Source organism: Lycium barbarum, chromosome 6 (assembly GCF_019175385.1).
Source record: "Lycium barbarum isolate Lr01 chromosome 6, ASM1917538v2, whole genome shotgun sequence".
NCBI lineage: Eukaryota > Viridiplantae > Streptophyta > Magnoliopsida > Solanales > Solanaceae > Lycium > Lycium barbarum.
Window position 1 is genome coordinate 96,239,957 of NC_083342.1, and position 21,275 is coordinate 96,261,231.

Genomic DNA, 21,275 nt, shown 5'->3' on the forward strand with positions numbered 1-21,275 from the left:
AAAATGTAGAGCCAGGATTTGAACTTTGTGGTTCGGAATGATGTTGAACCTACTAATAGTTGAGTTACTTGTAACGACCCATGAGGTTGTTTTGATTGTTTTGACAGTTTGACCCCTGTTGACTAATTCCCTAGCTTCATTAGAGTGTATTTGACTTGTGGGGATGGTCGGCGTGATTCCCGAGGTAATCAGATGTGATTTGGGTGAGAAATTGGGATTTTTGAAAGTTCATAAGTGTTTGGTTGATCAAAAGTCAACATCGGAGGTAAATGAGTCTTTTTGGGATTTTCGTCGATTCCATTTGGTCCAAAATGTCGATTATGACTCGGTAGAGTAGTTGGTTCGCTTCCCGAGGGACTCATGGGTATTTTGGTCACTTGGTTGGAAAATTAGTATTAAGGTGTTTGGGGTTTACCGGGTCAAGATGACCTCTTTTGGAAATTCTGAGTGCGCAACTAAGTTCGTAACATGCGTTTTAGTTAAGATGCATATTTGGTTTGTATCCGGGAGGTTTCAGATGAGTCTCGGGATTTCGGGATGAAGGAGTGAAAAACTAATTTTTTCTGGTTCAGTGTTTTCTAGTTTTCTCTATGCGTTCGCGAGCTTGGGTGGACCTAGAAGGGTCGTATTTGCGAGAATGGTGTCGCGTTCGTGTAGTGTTTCAAGGGGTCTGGGCCGGCTGGTTCACCATCGCGTTCGTGAAGCTTGGGCGGGGCCAGCTCTGGCGTTTGCGATTCTGTATCGTGTTTCGAAAAGTAAAGTTTATCTGGGTAGATTTTGAAACCCCAAATCGTGATTTGACTCCCCATTCACATATGTATCATTTGGGAGCTCAGTTTAAGGGGATTTGGCAAGATACATCCATTGAATAAGTTCCTAATCTTCATATTTTGGATTATATCACGGATTATTATGGGCTTTCATGCTAGGAATCATGATTAAGATTGGGGAAAGAAGAGATTTATGAACCCTAGGCTTATACTAAGATTTTCTTCAATTGAGTGTGGAATTGGTGTTGGTTTTTGGGGTATAGACTCTATAAATCATGGGTAAATAATTTTGGGTTAAATTCCCTGTTTTGTCCTTTAAGGCTCGGAATCCTATTTTGGGCGACTTTTCAGGTTTAGATTTAAAGAATAGCTTTACAGGTATTATTGGATTCGTATGACTTCATTGAACAATAATTTAACCCTATTGAACCCGATTTTGCAATAAAATTACGGTTTTGACCTTCAGGGTTTAGAACGGGATTTTTGGTTGACTTTCTAGACCCATATCTTCTGTATGGAAATATGGTTATCGATTGACTCGTAACCTTACGTATAATCTGTTTTTGAAAAGATTGGGATCGATCGAAGGCTCTACAAAAGGGCAAGTCTTTGTTGCCACTATCAGACTCCTATTTCAGGCATGTTGAGACTGTGAACCTTAACTTAAAAGTCATGATTGGTTAAATTGGACTAATAAGAGGGAAATGGGATAACTAAAGGGAGTCTCGACACTTGTGAGGTGAAGAACACTTGGATCAGGTGCCGGTGCCATGTTATGGTTATTTGCATAATTTAAATTGTATGGTTCGTCTGAATGCCATGTTTTGAGCACTAGCTAATAGTGTGTGTGTATATATATATTCCTGTTTTACATCGTATGTATCAATATATATACCACATAATTATTCATGCACACACAAACTACGTGACATACAAGAGATAACGAATATATAGTGACATATACATTGATATATATATATATATATATATATATATATATATATATATGTGTGTGTGTGTGTGTGTGTGTGTGTGTGTGATATACACTAGGGTTGTGCATATTAACGGTTAAACCAATAACCCGAACCGATTATTGCGTTATTGGGTTAATGGTTCGGGTTAATGGATTACTGGTTCGGGTATCGGGTGGTGCCCTGTGGTTATTGGCTTATTGGGTCGGGTTACGGTTTGGCCATTTTTGTTAACGGGTGAACTGATAACCCGATAATCATTTAATTTATTATAATTCTACCCTTTAATATATAAAGTCACTTGACTAGATTTAGGGTTACTTGATTTCCACTTCATAAACAGTCTCTCTCTCAAGTCTCAAGCGGCGATTTCACTTGACAAAGGGGTACTTATGCATTTTTCAGTTGCTGGTTTTTTGGTGCTGTCATTGTGCTGCATTTTCATGAGGTGCTATTTTTGCTGTCAGTTTTTAGTGCTACAATACATTTCAATGAAGTGGTGATGTGGTGTTGCGATCAGTTTTTTGTGCACCGATCTAGCTAATGCAAGTGATGATGTTATGTTGTTGTACAAAGTGTTCAAGCCCTTTTTTTTATGGGTTCTTTGTTCTTGAATTTTTTTTTTTTGTGTGAAATCTTAACGGTTAAACCGATAACCGAACCGATAACAAACAACAACCGATTAACCGATAACCCATTAACTAATATCTTAACGGTTCTTTAACGGTTTAACATGTCTACAAACCGATAACCAATAAATTAAACCGATAACTTTGAAACCCGAACTGAACCGACCGATATGCATCCCTAATATACACAGGATACACAAATGGAGTAGTCTTCAACCTCAGAATTTTCAATTTGAAATTCAGCTTAATTCCACCTCAAATCATCTCCAAAACACCTCCAAGATTGATATTCAAGATCCATCAAATGTTTCCAATAAAATTTGATACCATCAATAAAAATCAGAATCCTTATTGCATGATAGATGAAGATATGACAACCATCTTTGATAAATGTATCGTTCCCATTATTAATTCCGTTTTTTAAGAAAAAAATCATTGAGAAATACACCTATTGTAGTGTTTGAAATTCTTAAAAACACGAAAAGTATATTATTAATTACAAGAAATATACTTATTCTAATTTATACATTTACAGACTATTATTTTGATGGGCGGCTATACAGTGTAAAAAGGGCAGCCCGGTACACTAAGCTCCCGCTATGCGCGGGGTCCGGGGAAGGGCCGGACCACAAGGGTCTATTGTACGCAGTCTTACCTTGCATTTCTGCAAGAGGCTGTTTCCACAGCTTGAACCCGTGACATCCCGGTCACATGGCAGCAACTTTACCAGTTACGCCAAGGTTATACAGTGTAAGAATTTCATAAATAAAAGGTACTCCCTCTATTCTAATTTATATGATGCATTTTGTTTTTAGTTTATTAAAAAAAAGATATCTTTTATATTTAGAACAATTTAACCTTTAGCTTCTAATTTTTTAGGAGATAATTTATAACTATGCAAATATTTATATAACTATAACTTAGATCAAGACTCATTCTTGGTCCGTCGCGGGAGGAAAAGGAAGCTTCGCATGCCGGATATTTCAATGTTCCTTCTACGGCTTTGTTTGACTTTTCAAGCCTCTCAACCATCCTCCACCTTATTCTGACTTGGTCAAAGCAATTTGTCACCTTCGTGTATTTATGAGTGACTACTACTCTTCCTCGTTAATTAACCTGGGATTACAATGGTGTAACAGTCCAAGAGATCACTAGACATCTTAATTCACTAAACTTTTATCAAGTATTAAATTCTTAACTCGTAATTTTAAACACACATGGCACAATATGTCTAATGCTGAGTATTTAATCAAGTTTAAATTCTCAAATTCAATTTTAACCGCCATTGTTTTGTTGTCAGATCAACTTGTCAATTTCCGTATACTTTGTTTAACATTATAGAATTTGGAGACGAGTTTCCTCCAACAAAGGGGAATTGAGGGAATTTTTTTCACTGGGCATTGTGTTTCATTCGATAGAACTGACGAATAATATTGATCATGAACATCAGGTTGAGCCACACTTTATCTTCTTAAGACATAACATACATGTGACTTTTATGCACCTGATGGTATTTTTATCCGCGTTTGGCATTGTTTTATGCAGTAACCGAAGCACTTACAAGCAGCATGTTAGGATGTCATAGTCAACGAATATGAGAAATATACTCCATTTTGTCATAGTTTATGAAGTAAACTTTTGTTTTTATTTCGTTTTAAAAAAAGTTAGTTATACTTCGAAACTATTTGATCTTATCATTTACTCCCTCCCTTCCCTTTTACCCATATATTAAAAATGTTTTTTTTTTCATTTACTTGTCCATTTTGGTAAATTAAGAAAGATTTTTTATTCTAATTTACCCTTATCATTGAATAACTACTTTTTAAATTTATTGGAGTATTAGTTGTCAGTGATTTTCAAAATATAGTTAATATGAAATACTTAACAAAAATATCTTAAAAGAAGTGCAAAGTTAGTAAAAGATGACGGAGGGAGTAGTGCATTTTACCCACACGACTGGTTAATTAATCACGACTTAGCTACTTGATGTAAGCGTACACATTTTATGAGCTAGTGAAGAAAGGGAGTACATGTGGAACTTTCTCCATCTTTCATTTTAGTTGTTGTCTTGTTGATATTAAGGGAAAATTTAGTACTTTACATAATTTAGCTTATGTGTCAAAAATCTTACCTTTCATTTATGTAAACTAATAACCATAACGCCATAACGGAGACAGAGATAAGCATTTAGAGCCCGTTTAGATTAGCTGAAAAAAAATAAGCTTTTAAGCATAAATGCTTAAAGTACTTTTTAACTGTTGAAAGTTGTTTTATAAATAAATAGTTATGTGTTTGGATAAAAGTGCTTAAAGGATTTTTAGAAGTAAGAGTAATATTGGAATTGACAGAAAATATAAGGGATAGAAGGGTAAAGTTGTTGGTCAAACCAAAGTGACTTTTAAGCCAAAAATAAGTTGGAGTTGAACAACTTCTTGGTTTTAGCTTATTTTAATCACTTTTTAACTTAATTTAAGTCATTTTTTATTTTTATCAAACACTCAAATAAGTTAAAAATGACTTATAAACTGATTTAACCACTTTATAAGCCGATTCAAACGGGCTCTTACTATTGTGACTCCTCATGGCTTTTTTACTATTGTGACTTCTTGTCAGCGTCGTTTTCATATAGTAGTAGTTAATTTCTTCTGCAAAGGCATATATCCCTCTTTGTAGAGAACTGTACAATACATAATGAAAGTAGACGATCGAGGTCCAATATTTAAGCAACATTTAGAGTATGGCTCTTGTTTCCCTTCTTTTTTCAATCTCACGATAATTTATAAATGAAATATTCGTGTATGTAAGGGTACTATAAATAAGCAGGTTGTGCACAAACATGTAAGTGGATACTATAAATAAGCAGGTTGTGCACAAACATGCATGCATTATTACTACTATATAAAAGTGTCAATAGGGTTTTTTTCAGTCCTCACATCCTCACAACACTATAGTCCCTATAGGAATCTTACACGTGGCATTGTCCTTGCATATATTTTTTTTCATTTTTGTCTCATTAATTACTAAAAGCCACTTCACACCAGGGCTTTCATAATTGGTGTGTTGTGTAACTTTTTTAGAAATCTCTTCTTGATGCTTATTAGATTATTCCTCTAATCCATATTATGGTGATTTTAATTTTTATATTTTGTTTAAAATAAAAAGTTATTTATACAACTAAGCAAGTATAATTTTTTTATTTTAAAATTACACTTATTTTCAATAAGTGAATTGCTACATAAGTAAGAAATATTAAATTGATAGTATTTAATTAAATATATTTTAATTTAGGGGTGTGAATTTTTAAACGGTGTACCCAAACTAAAAATAGCATATAATTTGAACTAGGGAAGTACCTTTTAAATTATTTGTTCTTAGACTGGTACAATTTAGGTAATTTTAGCGCCAAATTTTCCTTTTTAACTGAAGCATTTATTAGGTCTTACTTTATATTTAAACATATCTCACATCATATATTCCTCATAGACATTTCTTCTCTATTATTTTAAACTTCCAAATTTTTGCTTCTTTAGTGAGATGACATATGCTTACGAATACAAAAAGTAAAATTTATTGACTGACGTTGTATAGTATTGAAGATGAAGGTAGCATTATCAGTCAAAATTGAACTATCTTTATAATCTTCTTGTTTGATTAACTAGGAGCTAATCCTTTTAAGCATAAAGTATATATGTAACGACCAAACTTATAGTCTTTCCGGCATTTTCGCCCTTTTTCGAGCTTGGTTAACTCACTTTTGACCCTAGGGAATAGTTAGCACGCTTCCCGAGGTGTCTAGATCGGAGTCGGGTAACTTTTTGTGAAATATGGGCTTAAAGTGAAAAAGAGTTGACCCAAAGTTGACTTTTTGGGTAAACGGGCTTTTTTTGGAAATCCGTCGATTCCGAGAGGTCCGGATAGTCGTTTAGAACTTAGGTGTATATCTGGTTCAGTTCCCAACGCACTCGGATGCATTTTGGGACTTGGGTTGAGAAATTGAAATTAAGGTATCGGGAGTTGACTCGGTCGATGAGACCTCTATTGAGAATACCGAGGCCACGAGTGAGTTCGTAGCGTGTTTTTATGTGTGTCTATGTATGTGGTATGTGAGCAGATGGCCTCGGGAATTAGTCGGAAATCGGATTGAAATGTGAAACTTGGTGTAAATTTCTGGTGTCTGGTGCCCGCTTTGGCGGCAACAGCACCGCGGCAGCCGTACTGCTGGAGCGGTCACAGCGTCGCCAAAGCGGGTGACGGGCAGTGAGTATATTTAATGAAGTGTTAAAAGCCCTTAGTGTATCATTTAATACCATTACGAAATAGAGCTCTTCGGAACTGTTCTTGGAGAATTTTGGTGGAGATTCCTTGTGATATGTTCTCCTAATCCTCTTGCTAATTCACTTCTCCTAATCATCATAGATTCCTCTTTCCTTAGTAATTCCTTAGTAATGGAAGATAAAAGTGGAGTTAATGAATGTTCCATTTAGGCTTATTAATGATGAAATTCATGGAGTTTATGCTAGATTTTGATGAATCTAAGGTTGTTAATCATATATCTTCCATCATTAGAGTTGAATTCTTGAATCAAAGAGTTAGGGTTTATACCTAAAATTGGGGGTTTTACTTGAAATCTGGAATTAAGGGAATCCATGAGTTAAATTAGCAATTAATTGTTGGGTTATGATCACCTTGTGCTTAATTTGATATTTTGCTCCCGAATTTTTCAGTTTGACCTTGTGGGCCTCGTTTCCCTAAATTCTAGGGTTGGTTTGACCTAAATTGAATGATAGCAATATTAGTATCATTCGTCATGATTTCTAATCGAGATTTCGAATATGCCTAGACTTTATTGATCTTGAGGCTCAGCGGAAGGGGAAGGCAAAAGAGTGATTTGTCGGTGTTTGTTATTCGGCCTTCCAGATAGGTTATGGCTTACCTTTGGTGAGACTTCGTATAGCGAAGCATATATTTAGATTATATTGTCGATAGAAGTGATTGAAACAATATATGTTCTCAATAATAATGAATTACATGTACAATGGAGTATTTATAGTACATAAATACATACAAAAGACTAAGCTACCCTTGAGTATAATACACAATATTTATCACCTCCCCTCAAGCGATGCGTGATTTGGACGAACACCGAGCTTGTCACGTAACAGAAGCACCCTTGGTGAAGGAAGAGCCTTCGTCAATAAATCAGCATATTGATCATTGGAAGGAACATAATGGACTTGCAAATCTCCAGAGGCAACCTTTTCCCGTACAAAGTGAATATCTATTTCAATTTGCTTGGTACGAGCATGTTGTACATGATTATAAGAGAGATAGATGCTACTCACATTGTCACAGTAAATAGTAGAAGTGGATGACATGGGTATGTGAAGATCACGAAGCAGTGAATACATCCAAGTAACTTCGGCAGCAGCATGGGTGACTGCCCTATACTCAGCTTCAGCACCAGATCTAGATACACCATTTTGCTTCTTGGATGACCAAGAAGCAAGATTAGGGCCAAGAAAGAGACAAAATACTGAGGTTGAACGTCGAGTGGATAGACAACCTGCCCAATCAGCATCACTATAACACTTAAGATGATCAACAGAAGTACTACAAATAAATAACCCATGAGATAGTGAGCTATTTAAATAACGTAAAATACGTTTTACAGCAGTGAAGTGAACAACCAGAAGGGAATGCATGAACTGGGAAACTTGATTGACAGCAAAATCAATGTCAGGACGAGTAAACGTTAAGTATTTTAAACCACCAACAAGACTACGATAAAGTGCAGGATCTGAGAAAGAAGGAGAGCTTGTAGTATGCAATAAGGTTTTAAGAGAAATAGGAGTAAAAACAGGTTTTGAAGAAAGAAGATTTGCATGGCGAAGAAGATTTTCATGACGAAGTAAGTCTTAAACATACTTGGATTGACAAAGAAAATAACCACCTTGACGTCGTGCAACAGAAAAACCAAGAAAATAATTAATTAGCCTCAAATCATTCATAGAAAATTCAGATTTAAGAATGCGAATTAAGGAAGAAAGCAAGGAGGAAGAAGACGCAGTGAGAAGACTGTCGTCAACATATAGTAGTAAAATAGCAATATCATTAGTAGTTTTGTAAACAAATAGAGAGCAATCAGATTTACTATTTTTGAACCCATGACGAAGAAGAAAAGAGGTGAAACGATGAAACCATGCTCTTGGAGCTTGTTTTAAGCCATATAGAGCTTTGTTCAACCGACAAACATGGTTTGAATAGTTTAGGTGATCATAGCCAGAAGGCTATTTCATATATACCAGTTCATTAAGAGTGCCATGTAAAAAGGCATTCTTAACATCTAGTTGGTAAACTAACTAACCCTTAGACGCCGCAAGCGCAAGAACAGTACGGATGGTGACTGGTTTCACCACTGGACTAAACGTTTGATCATAATCTAGTCCACATTGTTGTTTATATCCTTGAGCTACTAAACGAGCTTTAAAACGCTCAAGAGAACCATCTGATTTTTGTTTAACCTTATAGACCCAACAGCAACTAATTATATTCGCATTTGGAGGAGGTAACACTAAATCCTATGTTTTGTTAGCCATCAGAGCATTATACTCTTCTGTCATTGCTCGTCTCCAATTAAGATCCATTGCAGCTTCCTTAAAGGATGTTGGTTCAGATGGGAGTGAAGAAGTGTGTGAAAGAAGAGAACGAAGTATACGTGGCTTAAGACTGCCAGTTTGAGCACGTGTTATCATGTGATGTTGGTTGGATAAAGAAGGCTGTGAATGAAGGGAAGAGAGAAGGGGAGATTGATGTGAAGCGGATAAAGGTGAAGATGGAACAAACATAGAATCTAAGGAGTGTGCAGCGGAATTAAAGTGACTTGAGTGAGAAGGGCTTTGTCCAGAATGAGAAGATAAGGTTTCCAAGTGACGTGAAGGAGAGTTTGAGAATATTGGATAGTTAGGAGAGATAGGATTCATTTGAGATTGAGATACCAGAGAAGAATTAGGAGTTTGACATAGGATGGGAGACTGAATATTAGGATTAGTTAATTGACAAGGTGAGGAGATATGCTTTAAAGAATTTGGAGGAATTGATTTGCTTGGACTTTGCTGAAATCTGCTAGTGGATAAAAATTGTGTAGAAGTTGAATTCATGTGGGGAACGACTAAGAAAGGAGAGAAACGTGGAAGTGGATAGGAGCTGAAATTTGAAGGAGCTTGAAACAGGGAGCTGGAAGGAGTTACGGGTGAGGTAGATGATTTAAGATAAGTATAAGGAAAGAAGCTCTCTTTAAATCGAACGTGTCTAGAGATATAGACTTTGTTCGTAGCTGGATCAAAACATCTAAATCCCTTATAATTTGACGGATAACCAACAAAATATACAATGCTTTGACCGAGGACTTAATTTATGTGGACAGTAGCCACTAAGATTAGGATAACAAGAGCAACCAAACACCCGTAAATGATCATAGGTAGGAGACTTGCCAAAAAGAAGTTCAAAAGGAGTCCGAAAATTAATTTTAGAAGAGGGCAGAATATTTGAAAGATGGAAGTGTGAAGAGCTTCAACCCAAAATATAGGAGGAAGAGATGCTTGAAAAAGTATAGAACGAATCATATAGGCAATGGTACGATGCATACGTTCCACTTTGCCATTTTGTTGATGAGTATGCGGACATGATATTCGTAGAGAAATACCACTGTCATTTAGAAAGGAACGAAAGGATCCAAGCCGAACATATTTTGCCTCCCCATCACCTTGCAACATTTTAATTTTTGTTGAAAATTGATTTAAGACATAAGCATGAAAATCTTTAAATTTTTGAAATGCTTCAGATTTTCGTTTTATGGGAAAAGCCCAAACGAACTTAGTAAAATCAGCAACAAAAAGAATATAATAACGAAAACCAGTACACGAGGCAACCGGAGAGGTCCAAATATCACTAGGTATTAATTCAAAGGCAAAAGTAGTACAAGATCGAGATTCCATAAAAGGAAGTTTATGGTGCTTGCCAAGTTGGCAAGCGTTACATAGTGAATCTAAACCATTTAAAGATGAACAACAAAATTCATTTTCTCTAACTAATTGAGCTAGAACTGCACGACTTGGATGACCTAAACGTTGATGCCAGAGAGTCAAAGGTAGACGAACTGCAACAAAGGCTTTGGGAGCAACGCCACCAATAGACGAGGAAAAAAGGGAATATAGTGGGCCAGGACTATTGCACCTGAGAAGAGTTTTCTTCGTCTTGATGTCCTTAACAGAAAAACCAAGGGCATCAAAATCAATAGAGCAATAGCTATCTGATGCAAACTTTTGAACACTAAGTAAATTAGTAGAGAGATTAGGAACAATAAGAACATTATTAAGAGAAAAATTAGAAGGCAGAGTAGAGATAGTACCATGACCAGTAAATGAGATGGAAGTTGAGAGCCGTTACCAACAACAACTCTATCAGAACCATTGTACGGAGATACAGAGGAAAGAGCACCTGCATTTGGAGACATGTGGGAAATGACGCCCGTATCAACCACCCATTGCGCATCACCAAGAGAAATAAAAGAATTAGGAGAAGTGGAAGATTGAAGATTAGAGAAGTATGCCCTAGAATTCAGAGATGGACATTCACGGGCAGAATGATTGGGTTGACAACAAAGTTGACACTGGATAACCATATGCATTCGTACGGAGTTGGAAAAGTGAGGAAGAAAAGTTGAAGGTGCTGGACCTAAGATAGATGAAGTTTGTGGGCGAGGAGCATATTGTGAAGATGGAGAAAAGTTCTTGCGAGATCCTTGATTTTGACGACCCCTTCCACGACCATCAGAAGAGTTTCGACCACCATAGTGATTTTTACCACGTCCACGACTATAAGAAGAAGATTGTTTCTTAGCAACAAATGCCGTAGAGGAAGAGTCCGAATTTGATAGGGAAAAATTATTTAACTGGGATTTATGGAGGAAAAGAAGAGATCGAGTTTCAACAAAAGATGGAAGCGGAACTCTAGTAGAAATAGAGGTACATACAGACACGTAGTCTGGAGGAAGACCAGATAAGATTTGAAGGACAAGATCAGTATCGGAAATAGGATTACCAATAGAGCTTAAGGTGTCGGCAATTGATTTCAAACAATGAACATAGTCGTTGATGGAGAGATTGCCTTTTTTTAGATTATGAAATTACACCTTCAGTTGAAGAGTCCGTGAGCTCACTTGATCACGAAAGAGGCGTTCAATTTCAAGCCATGCCTCTCGAGCAGTTAGTGAGCGATTTGGACGCAGAATTGCTTGAAGAATCTCTTGGGATATGGTCGCCTGAATCCATGATAATACTATGGAATCAAGTTGAATCCACTGTTGAAAAACAGGATTAGCAGCAGAAGTGTCATCTTCTTTAGTAATGATGTCTTTCGGGCAAAGCAAACAACCATCAATAAATCCATAAACCCCATGTCCCTTAAATACTGGTAAAAAGAGTTCTCTCCACAGCATGTAGTTGGAATAGTCAAGAACTGTAGGGACTAAGTTTTTGATGTTAGAGATAGAGATGGCAGAGTATGAAGGAGGCGAAGATAGCGAAGTATCAATGGAAGAAACGGATGAAGAAGTAGCAGACTGAGAGGAAGGAGAGGAAGCCATGAGATCCGTATAGATGAGAGAGACCTAAAAGACCTAAGCTTCTGATACCATGAAACAATATATGTTCTCAATAATAATGAATTACATGTACAGTGGAGTATTTATAGTACATAAATACATACAAAAGACTAAGCTACCCTTGAGTATAATACACAATATTTATCAGTGATGAATAATATTGATCATGAACATCAGGTTAAGTCACACTTTAGCTTCTTAAGACATAACATACATATAACTTTTATGCACCTGATTGTATTTTTATCTGCTTTTGGCATTGTTGTATTCAGTAACCAAAGCACTTAAAAGCAGCATGTTAGGATATCATGGTCTTAACAAATATGAGAAATACTCCTCTCTATTGTAATTTATGCGATACACTTTTGTTTTTAGTTCGTTTAGAAAAAGTTGTCATATGTTTATAATTAGAAACTATTTGATCTTATCATTTACTCCCTCCCTTCCCTTTTACCCCTATATTTAAAAAAAAAAATCTTTCTAATTTACCCTTATCATTGAATAACTATTTTTCAAAACTTGTCAAAGATTTTAAAAATATGGTTAATATGAAAAACTTAACAAAAATATCTAAAAAGAAGTGCAAAGTTAATACTGAACTAGTAAAAGATAACGGACGGTGTAGTTCATTTTACCACATGACTTGTTAATTAATTACGACTTAGCTTCTGGATGTAAACGTAGACATTTTATGAGCTAGGGAAGAAAAGGAGTACATGTGGAACTTTCTCCATCTTTCATCTTAGTTGTTGTCTTGTTGATATTAAGGGAAAATTTAGTACTTTACATAATTTAGCTTATGTGTCAAAAATCTTACCTTTCAATTACTTAAACTAAATACCCATAACGCCATAACGGAGAGAGAGTAGCATAAGCATTTACTATTGTAACTACTCAGGGCTTTTTTACTATTGTGACGACTTGTCAGAGTCGTTTTCATATAGTAGTAGTTAATTTCTTCTACAAAGGCATGGATCCTCTATGTAGAGAACTATACAATTTATAATGAAAGTAGACGAGGTCCAATATTAAAGCAACATTTAGAGTATGGCTCTTGTTTCCCCTTATTACCTTTTCTTTTTCAAATCTCACGATAATTTATAGATGAAATATTCGTGTATGTAAAGGTACTAAAAATAAGCAGGTTGTGCTTGCACAAACATGTAAGTGGATTAGAATGCATTATATATCATTCAGCACTATCGTTGCAAGAGACAAAAAAATTCGGATAAACCGCTCTCTTTTTCTTTTTGTACATTTTATTTAATTCTTTTTTTTCGACTAGTGCATAAAGAGCCAAAGTCAAGATTTGAACTTTAATTATGAGTTCTGAATTCCAGGACAACGACCTTAACCGTTGATAAATAGATTCTTACTATAAATTTCGTGCATATATTTCTTAACACGTGTGTAAAATTTGTGCTGAAGTTAGTGATTTTGCCGAACCGCCCATAAATTCAAACCTAGCTCTTCTCATCATTTGTGAACCTTGTCTTGAAGTAAATAATGCCAAAGGAGTGATGTGAAACTACAGTATTTCAGGACCACAAGAACTTCATGCTTTCTGTCTGCAATGATTACTTTACTAATATGGAAGCTTACAGCAGTTAATTAGTAGTAGTAGTGCCTTAGCGAATATACTAACATCAGGTCTGATTAGAGATTGAGAGCAGCACATTGATTTGTCCTTTCGAATTTGGTGAAGCTGAAATGGTTTAGTCAATCGACAGATAAACATAAGACGAATCTGATCAGGATTCGACTCTAGGGAGAATCTTACTTTCTTAGTCACTAGTACTATTTAATTATCTCTACTTAACGTTTATCAGACGTATCAACTAAATGTGGAATGTTTATGATAAAGTGAGAGGGGGGGGGGGGGGGGGGGGCGAGTAGTATTAATCTGTGACCAAAGTGGAAAAAGTAACTGTAGGCATTTGGCACAGCTAATTAATTTGTGACCAAAGTGGAAAAAATACTGGGGACCAGAGAAAAAAGTGAGAGTTATGGGGTAGAACATGGAGTAGCCGAAGGGGCTAGGAGAGGGGTATGGCTTTTTTCAAGTTAATGGCCATTCATCCACCAACATACCCACTCAAAGGCTTCTGGTTTCCGTTTTACCTTTATTTCAGGGGCAGAGTCACTGCATGCGCGGCCTCCACATTCTTAAAAAGGTCAATGTCTCCTGTCTAAATGGGCCTGTTTCCTGTAACACAATAGTAGTATTTGGAAGGATTAGATCCACTCTAACTAGCGTAAATTTAACTTTTTCATTTCTGCTGCTTTGATCTTCTTGTTTATAAAGCTATGTACTCCTTCAGTATCAAATTATTTATCATGATTACTAAAAATAATTATTCTAAATTATTTGTCATTTTATAAGTTTAACTCATAATTAATTATTTTTTCTCTATTTACATTTAGTAGAATTTTATCATTAAAGGAAATAATATATAAATAAAGTAAACATTTAATAAAAAAATTTATAACTTAAATATAAATAAAGATAAAGTAGGTCAAATACCTCTTAAATTAATAATATTTATCAAGTGACGTGTAAAATAAAAAAACTACAAATAATTTGAGATAGAGGAGACACATCCGAGACACGTCCTTTCGAGTGGTTTTGCCCAAAACCACTTTGCCCAAATTTTAATTAAATATTGTATCCACGTACGTACGACAGTAATATTTTTTAGTTCTCCTTCCGTTTTAACTTATGTGGGGGTGTTTGAATTTTGAGAGGATTATCACTTTGAAGTTTGATCAGGATATATTCTCATATGTAAATACTTTGAATTATTAATTATTATGGCTTATATTAATTTTTATGTAATTTTTAAATATGTAAATTTTATTTCATATTGAGAAGTTTGACTTTTAAAATTCAATTCAAACAAGACACATAAACTATGACAGAGGGAGTATGTTATTTCATCCATTCAATTTATGTATCTTACGTTCCTTTGTAGTACTTAGGTTTAAAAAAGAATAACACACACTTTTAAATTTGAAAATAATTAACTTTACGCTTAATTTCGTTTACTTTATCTTTAATGAGAAATATTTATAATCACACAAATTTTAAGACTTGTTTAAGGCCCCAAATTTCAAAAGTTTTATAACCATACAAATGCTATGACATATTTTAAACTACAATCAGAAGTCTTTATTTCTTTCCTAAACTCTGTATCGATTTAAATTATATACTCCCTCCATTTCAATTTCTTTGTCTTAGTTACTATTTGGATAGTCAAAGGATATCTTACTTTCACCATAACGTTTTCAAATACCTTCTAAATATTTTGAATTGTTGTAACTTTTTCAAATACCTTCTAAATATTTTGAATTGTTAACTATTGCGACTTATAATACTTTTTATATAGTTTCTAAATATGTAAATTTTATTTCAAATATTTGAAGATTCTATGTTCAAATTCACGTGATTGTTTTTTTTTTAAATTAGTCATCTCCAACCTGGAGAGTGCCTTTCTTTTATTGAACATCAAGCATTAGTTAATTTGGCTCTCGTACTCCGAATCAAGCCAAACAAATTATAACACAAGGAGTATGCCCGATGAAGTTGTATGTATATATGTATAACATACAAGTAATAGCCAGAGTGAAATTGAAAAACTAGTGCCAAGTAAATGTTGGTACTAGCTTAATTGGATGAAAGTAACTGAATTATGACAGTCGATCCACATTGCTTGGTGAACGCTCAAAATCTTGGTTATTTTATACACTGCAAGCATGTACGTAGTCACCTATATATACGGGCATGTCTATAGGCAAAGATAGATAAATGAGCTCAGCCTTTCAGCTTCTGCATGCAGTAGTGCTGAAACACACACATTCACATTACTCCCTTTTTCTTTTTATTAATTTATGTGCAAGTTGACACACGTTGCCAGGAATTTGCCTCCATAAAACCTCTTCCAAGCTAAGTTCCTTTCCACTTTCTGAACAACTCAGAGTCTTTTCCTTGATTCTTGAAATTTTGCTCACATTCCTCACCCAATTTGAAAGTAACGTTTCAGCACTATTACCGCTACACAGTCATTTTCTATCTGTTCATACGAAACTTTGAAACTAATGGCATCGCTATCAACCCGTGTGCCTTTGCCACTACTTGTATTTTACATGACACTTGCATTATTATTTTTATGTAGCCATGTTGTTACTGCTAGGTACCATCACCACGGTCATCGTGGCCACCATAATAAGAAACAACACAATAAGCATAATTCTCACATATCTTACCCGCCTTCTATTTCACCCGAGCCTTCTAACTCGCCTGGTGATGAAGGTGTTTATGATGTGAGGTCGTTTGGAGCAGTGGGTAATGGCATTGTGGATGATACTGAAGCTTTTAAGGCTGCCTGGGATGCTGCTTGCCAAGTTGAGTCAGCAGTCATCCACGTTCCCGTTGGTTACTCTTTCATGATCCAATCCACTATTTTCACTGGTCCCTGTCAAAGTGGTTTGGTGTTTCAGGTACCTAGTTAAGATACTAGCACTTTATTTTCTTTAGATGTCCTCCCTCAACTTTTGTGTTTGATTTGGCACCGATTTAAGAAATAAGAATTTTTGATAAATCCCGAAAATACCTTTAGAACTTTATGAACATGTCACTAAGAGTATAAACTTAAAATTAAAGATTTTGATGTCATTTTTTTTAACATATTAAAAAGAAAAAGTGTCATATTGAATTAAATGATTGGAGTATGTCTTATTGTACTATCCCTTATGTTCCTTTTTACGTGGCACTAACTATTCGATCCTTTAGAGTACATTCTAAAAAGAAAAAAAGGGCAACCCAATCAAACTAGTGGCTGCTTCACGCTGGAACCCGTGATTTATAGGTCACCGAAAATAACTTTACCATTGCTCTAAGACTTCTTTTCTATGTTTTAAAAGTGACACATTTATTATTTTATATATTTAAAAACAATTCAACTGTAAATTTCTCGTTTTACTCTGACATACTTTTATGATCACAAAATATCATGGCATGTATGCCCATAAATTTCAACTTTTTAATTTTTTTGTTTTTGTTTTTGTATTCATTCAAACTGTACCACATAAACTAAAACAGAAACTACACCACTTAAATTAAAACAGAGGGAGCAATTTAGATGTACTCAAGAAACACCAGAGAGGAATTTTGCTTTAACTGATTTTGTGTGCCATCATGGGAAGTTGGAAGGAACCATAATGCCGCCAGATGGACCGGAGTCGTGGCCGAGCAACAATAGCAAGCGGCAATGGCTGGTATTCTATAAAGCAAATGAGTTGTCATTGCAAGGTGGAGGCGTAATAGATGGAAGGGGAGAAGAGTGGTGGAATCTGCCGTGCAAACCCCATAAGGTATATACGTGTCTACTTTTCCTTTTCATGCAGTACCGTATGGGATAGTGGTTTAATTTCAATAATCTTTACGAATCAATCTTTACACGTATGACATCCGTATGAATAAACTATCTAATCCTCAGTACAACAACAGGGACCCAATGGAAGTACACTGCCTGGACCATGTGACAGCCCAATTGTGAGTGAAAACAAACTTTTACCGCTAAGCATCATTTGCAATAATAGATTTTGTGAATTTAGGTGATATTATTCATTAATTTAAATTTCTTAATTCTAATAAGTAGATTGTAATATTTTGGTAAGTATATTGCAGGCCATTAGATTCTTCATGAGCTCAAATCTAACGGTGGAAGGAATTTGGATGAAGAATAGTCCACAATTTAATTTCAGATTTGATAACTGCAAGAATGTGCATATCGAATCCCTACATATTACGGCTCCGGCCTGGAGTCCCAACACCGATGGCATTCACATTGAGCAGACCAGCAATGTTGAAATCTATGACTCACTCATCTCTAATGGTACGTAATTCTACTTAATTAGTCCTATCGAAGTCCTTATTTAATTTCTTGATCAATTACACCTCGATCCTAACATTAAATGTCGTGCATTAATTTTATTTACTGTTATACAGGTGATGATTGTGTATCAATAGGAGCAGGATGTTACGATGTGGATATTAGGAATCTTACATGTGGACCTGGAGGACATGGAATCAGGTAGAGTTAATAATATACTAGCTACTTGTTCTAATGGGGTGAATGGTGATTATGATATTATCTTAAAAGGTGGTTGTACAAATGGCATGTTTATACTAGTACGTACATGTAATATACTTTCATCTGAAAAAGCAACGAAAATAAACAAATATAAGAATGATTTTAATTTCTATACACTAATAATGCAAAACTTTTTACATATAAGTATAATTTAACATGTCGTGGCAGGTTGTCAGATTTTTTTTATACTATCAGTATATTGACGCATTGTCTGCTTGTGTCGTTGTATAAAATAGCATTGGGAGTTTAGGCAACCACAACTCGCAAGCATGCGTATCAAACCTAACAGTGAGGGACTCGGTGATAAGGGAATCGGATAACGGAGTGAGGATCAAGACATGGCAAGGCGGATTTGGAGCAGTATCGGGAGTTTCCTTCCTTAACGTTCACATGGACAACGTAAGGAATCCCATCATAATCGACCAATTCTACTGCCTTTCAAAAGACTGCAGCAACCGCACCTCAGCAGTGTCCGTTTCGGACATTGAGTACAGTGGCATTAAAGGAACGTACGATATAAGAAGCCCGCCTATGTATTTTGCTTGTAGTGACACTATCCCGTGCACTAACATAACACTTTCGGACATAGAACTTCTGCCTGCTCAAGGAGACTTAGTGTTGGATCCATTCTGTTGGAATGTGTATGGCGGACAAGAGACGCTTAATATTCCGCCTATTTTCTGCTTGTTAGAGGGAACTCCTCCAGCAGTTTTTGAAAATAACGACTTGGGTTATTGTTCGTGAAATTTGCACGGACATTTTATATTGCCTGATTGTGCGATCCGTTTTTTCCTGTTTCTGTACATATCAGGTTATAATAGATTGGTGGATTTGAGATGGGAATCCAAAACATCGATCTGTATAATGTAATTTAGATCAGATGGGGAGCTTATTGTTTACATGTTTCCCATGAGGTTTACTTTAGGTTTTCAATTCAGTACCCGATGCAATACTTTTGTGCCTTCTGTGCTTATTTCAGTAATATAATTTCTTCTGTTTGGTATGTACGTGCAAGAAGTGATGGTACAAAATCGTCTATTCTTGCATGCGTATATTGGAGTACCTCTTTCTTCAGGCAAACTAAGAATTAATAAAAGAAATGTCATGAATCGTTTATGTTTACTCTTAAGAATTCCTAAAAAGGAAAAACAAAAAAAATCGGTTCCGCATGAGATGACAAGCTCATTTGAAAACTTTATTTTTATTAGCGCCCAATAAATAGGCTATTAGATCGAGTAATTAATGCATAAAAGTTTCAATTCGAGCGAGAACCCAAATGGATGAGGTGAGAAGATATCGATTGAAAGCTTCACTATTTTGAATAATAAAAAGACTATTTGAAATTCGATCGTCAAAGATCGAGAATCTCATCATTTATTAAGTGGGCCTATGGGCCTATTGACCGATTTGGGTTACCGTACTGTTTGAGTGCCAAGGTTTCCTCTTAAAGCTCATAAAGAATTTGACATAATTAATTATATATTGCAAACATCAATTGAGAAGATGATTTGTATATATAGTACAATATAAGAGTTAATTAAGAACTTAATTGAGTACTACTACTTAAAAGAAAGTACTAAAAGAACGGCTAAAAGAATGTAGTGCACATAATTCAATCTCATGTCGGTTAACTTCATTTACATTACATTGACTTTTATTCATAATAACTACTACGTGCTATTGCTTTAATAAAATAACAAACAACGTACCTAGCGTAATTTCTTAAATGAGATTACTTTAATAAAAGAATCTCTAATTAAGCTTTTAACTGCTCAAAGAAATTTGCCTCAAAAGCTCTCCCGAAAGCACCATCACTCGTTTAGAACCTAATACAGTTATTAATGGTTTCCCGAGTCATTGGGCTTCCAACTTATTAATTTAGTTTAATTTGTCTAATCCATATGTTTAAATCAAGTAAGAATGTTTTATCTATGTAAATGGTAAGCAAAGTGCTTTATTTACTTGGATAAACTTCCAATGTTTTGGTATTGATATTGACTTCTAGTTGATCAGTTAGCAACATCTCCCCTCGTACTAATAGGTGCAAACACACTTTGCATTTTCTTACGAACGCCATAACTTAGACAAAAGTTAATCTCAAAAGGAAAATTGAGGGGGATCGATTTGCAAATTGGAAAGTAGCATCTTAAAGGCTCAAGATGATCACATACTTCACACGACTTAACGCTAAATTTTGGCAAAACGTGCATTTAAGGATGTGATTTAGTGATCAATAAGTAGGAAGAGAAGCATAATGTCTGATGTTTAAATTTAAGCAGAGAGAAAAACACTAAATATATAATTTCTTCTCATCTAAGGGAGGTAGCAGATACCGAAGAAATAGTTGAGGTTAATTAACACATACTAACTCGGACACCACCATCACGAAAAAAAATTGAGGTAATTAACACGTATGCTTTGAAGCTCAACATTATGAATTTGTTAGGTAAAGGGCCATTTCGAAATTGACTAAAGGAAGAGCACTAAACAAAATTAATACTCCAATTATTAATGCAAAATCATTTGTCCCTGCTACTTCGTGATTTCTGATTTTTTTTCTCATATAGGTCCGATAAACATTGTAAATTTTCGTAGTACTAAGCATTAGAAGACAAAATAACTAAATGTCATACTTCCATTATGAAATTAAAAATATTATACTTTATGATTTGAAGCACGTCACGATAACTCATTAACGTGACAAGTTTAAAAGGTGCTGATGTAACCTAAATAAAATCATGCTGAGTGTCAACTTTCCGACCTTCTTTAGACCCAATCCGCACGGCTAATAAGAAAAGGGGGAACTGATAAAGAGGCAATATTAAAATTTTAAAGTCTACTTTTTGTTGGTGAAATTGTACGCAAGTTTATAGCCAATAAGAAGAAAAAGTAAGCAATACGAACAAAAAGAATATTACACCAAGGTCTAGATTTACAAAAACCCTAATAACTCGTGCAAAGTAATAAACCACAAATAACAAACTATGATTTCTCCATAGTTTACGTATAGAAGAAAACAAAAAGGGGAAAAAATGAAAAGGTAATATGGTTTTTTAATTCAATTAATACCTGAAATTCATTCATTCGGTATC

At 35.1% G+C, this 21,275-nt stretch overlaps 1 protein-coding gene across 1 annotated transcript; it reads left to right on the plus strand.

Annotated features, from left to right (window-relative positions):
• Positions 1 to 15,688: 15,688 nt before the first annotated feature.
• LOC132599826 (polygalacturonase At1g48100) lies at positions 15,689 to 19,156 on the plus strand. Its single transcript, XM_060313018.1, has 6 exons — positions 15,689 to 16,528; positions 17,234 to 17,401; positions 17,538 to 17,582; positions 17,718 to 17,925; positions 18,039 to 18,123; positions 18,420 to 19,156. The coding sequence occupies exons 1-6, from the start codon at positions 16,127 to 16,129 to the stop codon at positions 18,925 to 18,927; spliced, it is 1,416 nt and encodes a 471-aa protein (XP_060169001.1). The 5' UTR covers positions 15,689 to 16,126; the 3' UTR covers positions 18,928 to 19,156.
• The last annotated feature ends 2,119 nt before the right edge of the window (positions 19,157 to 21,275 follow it).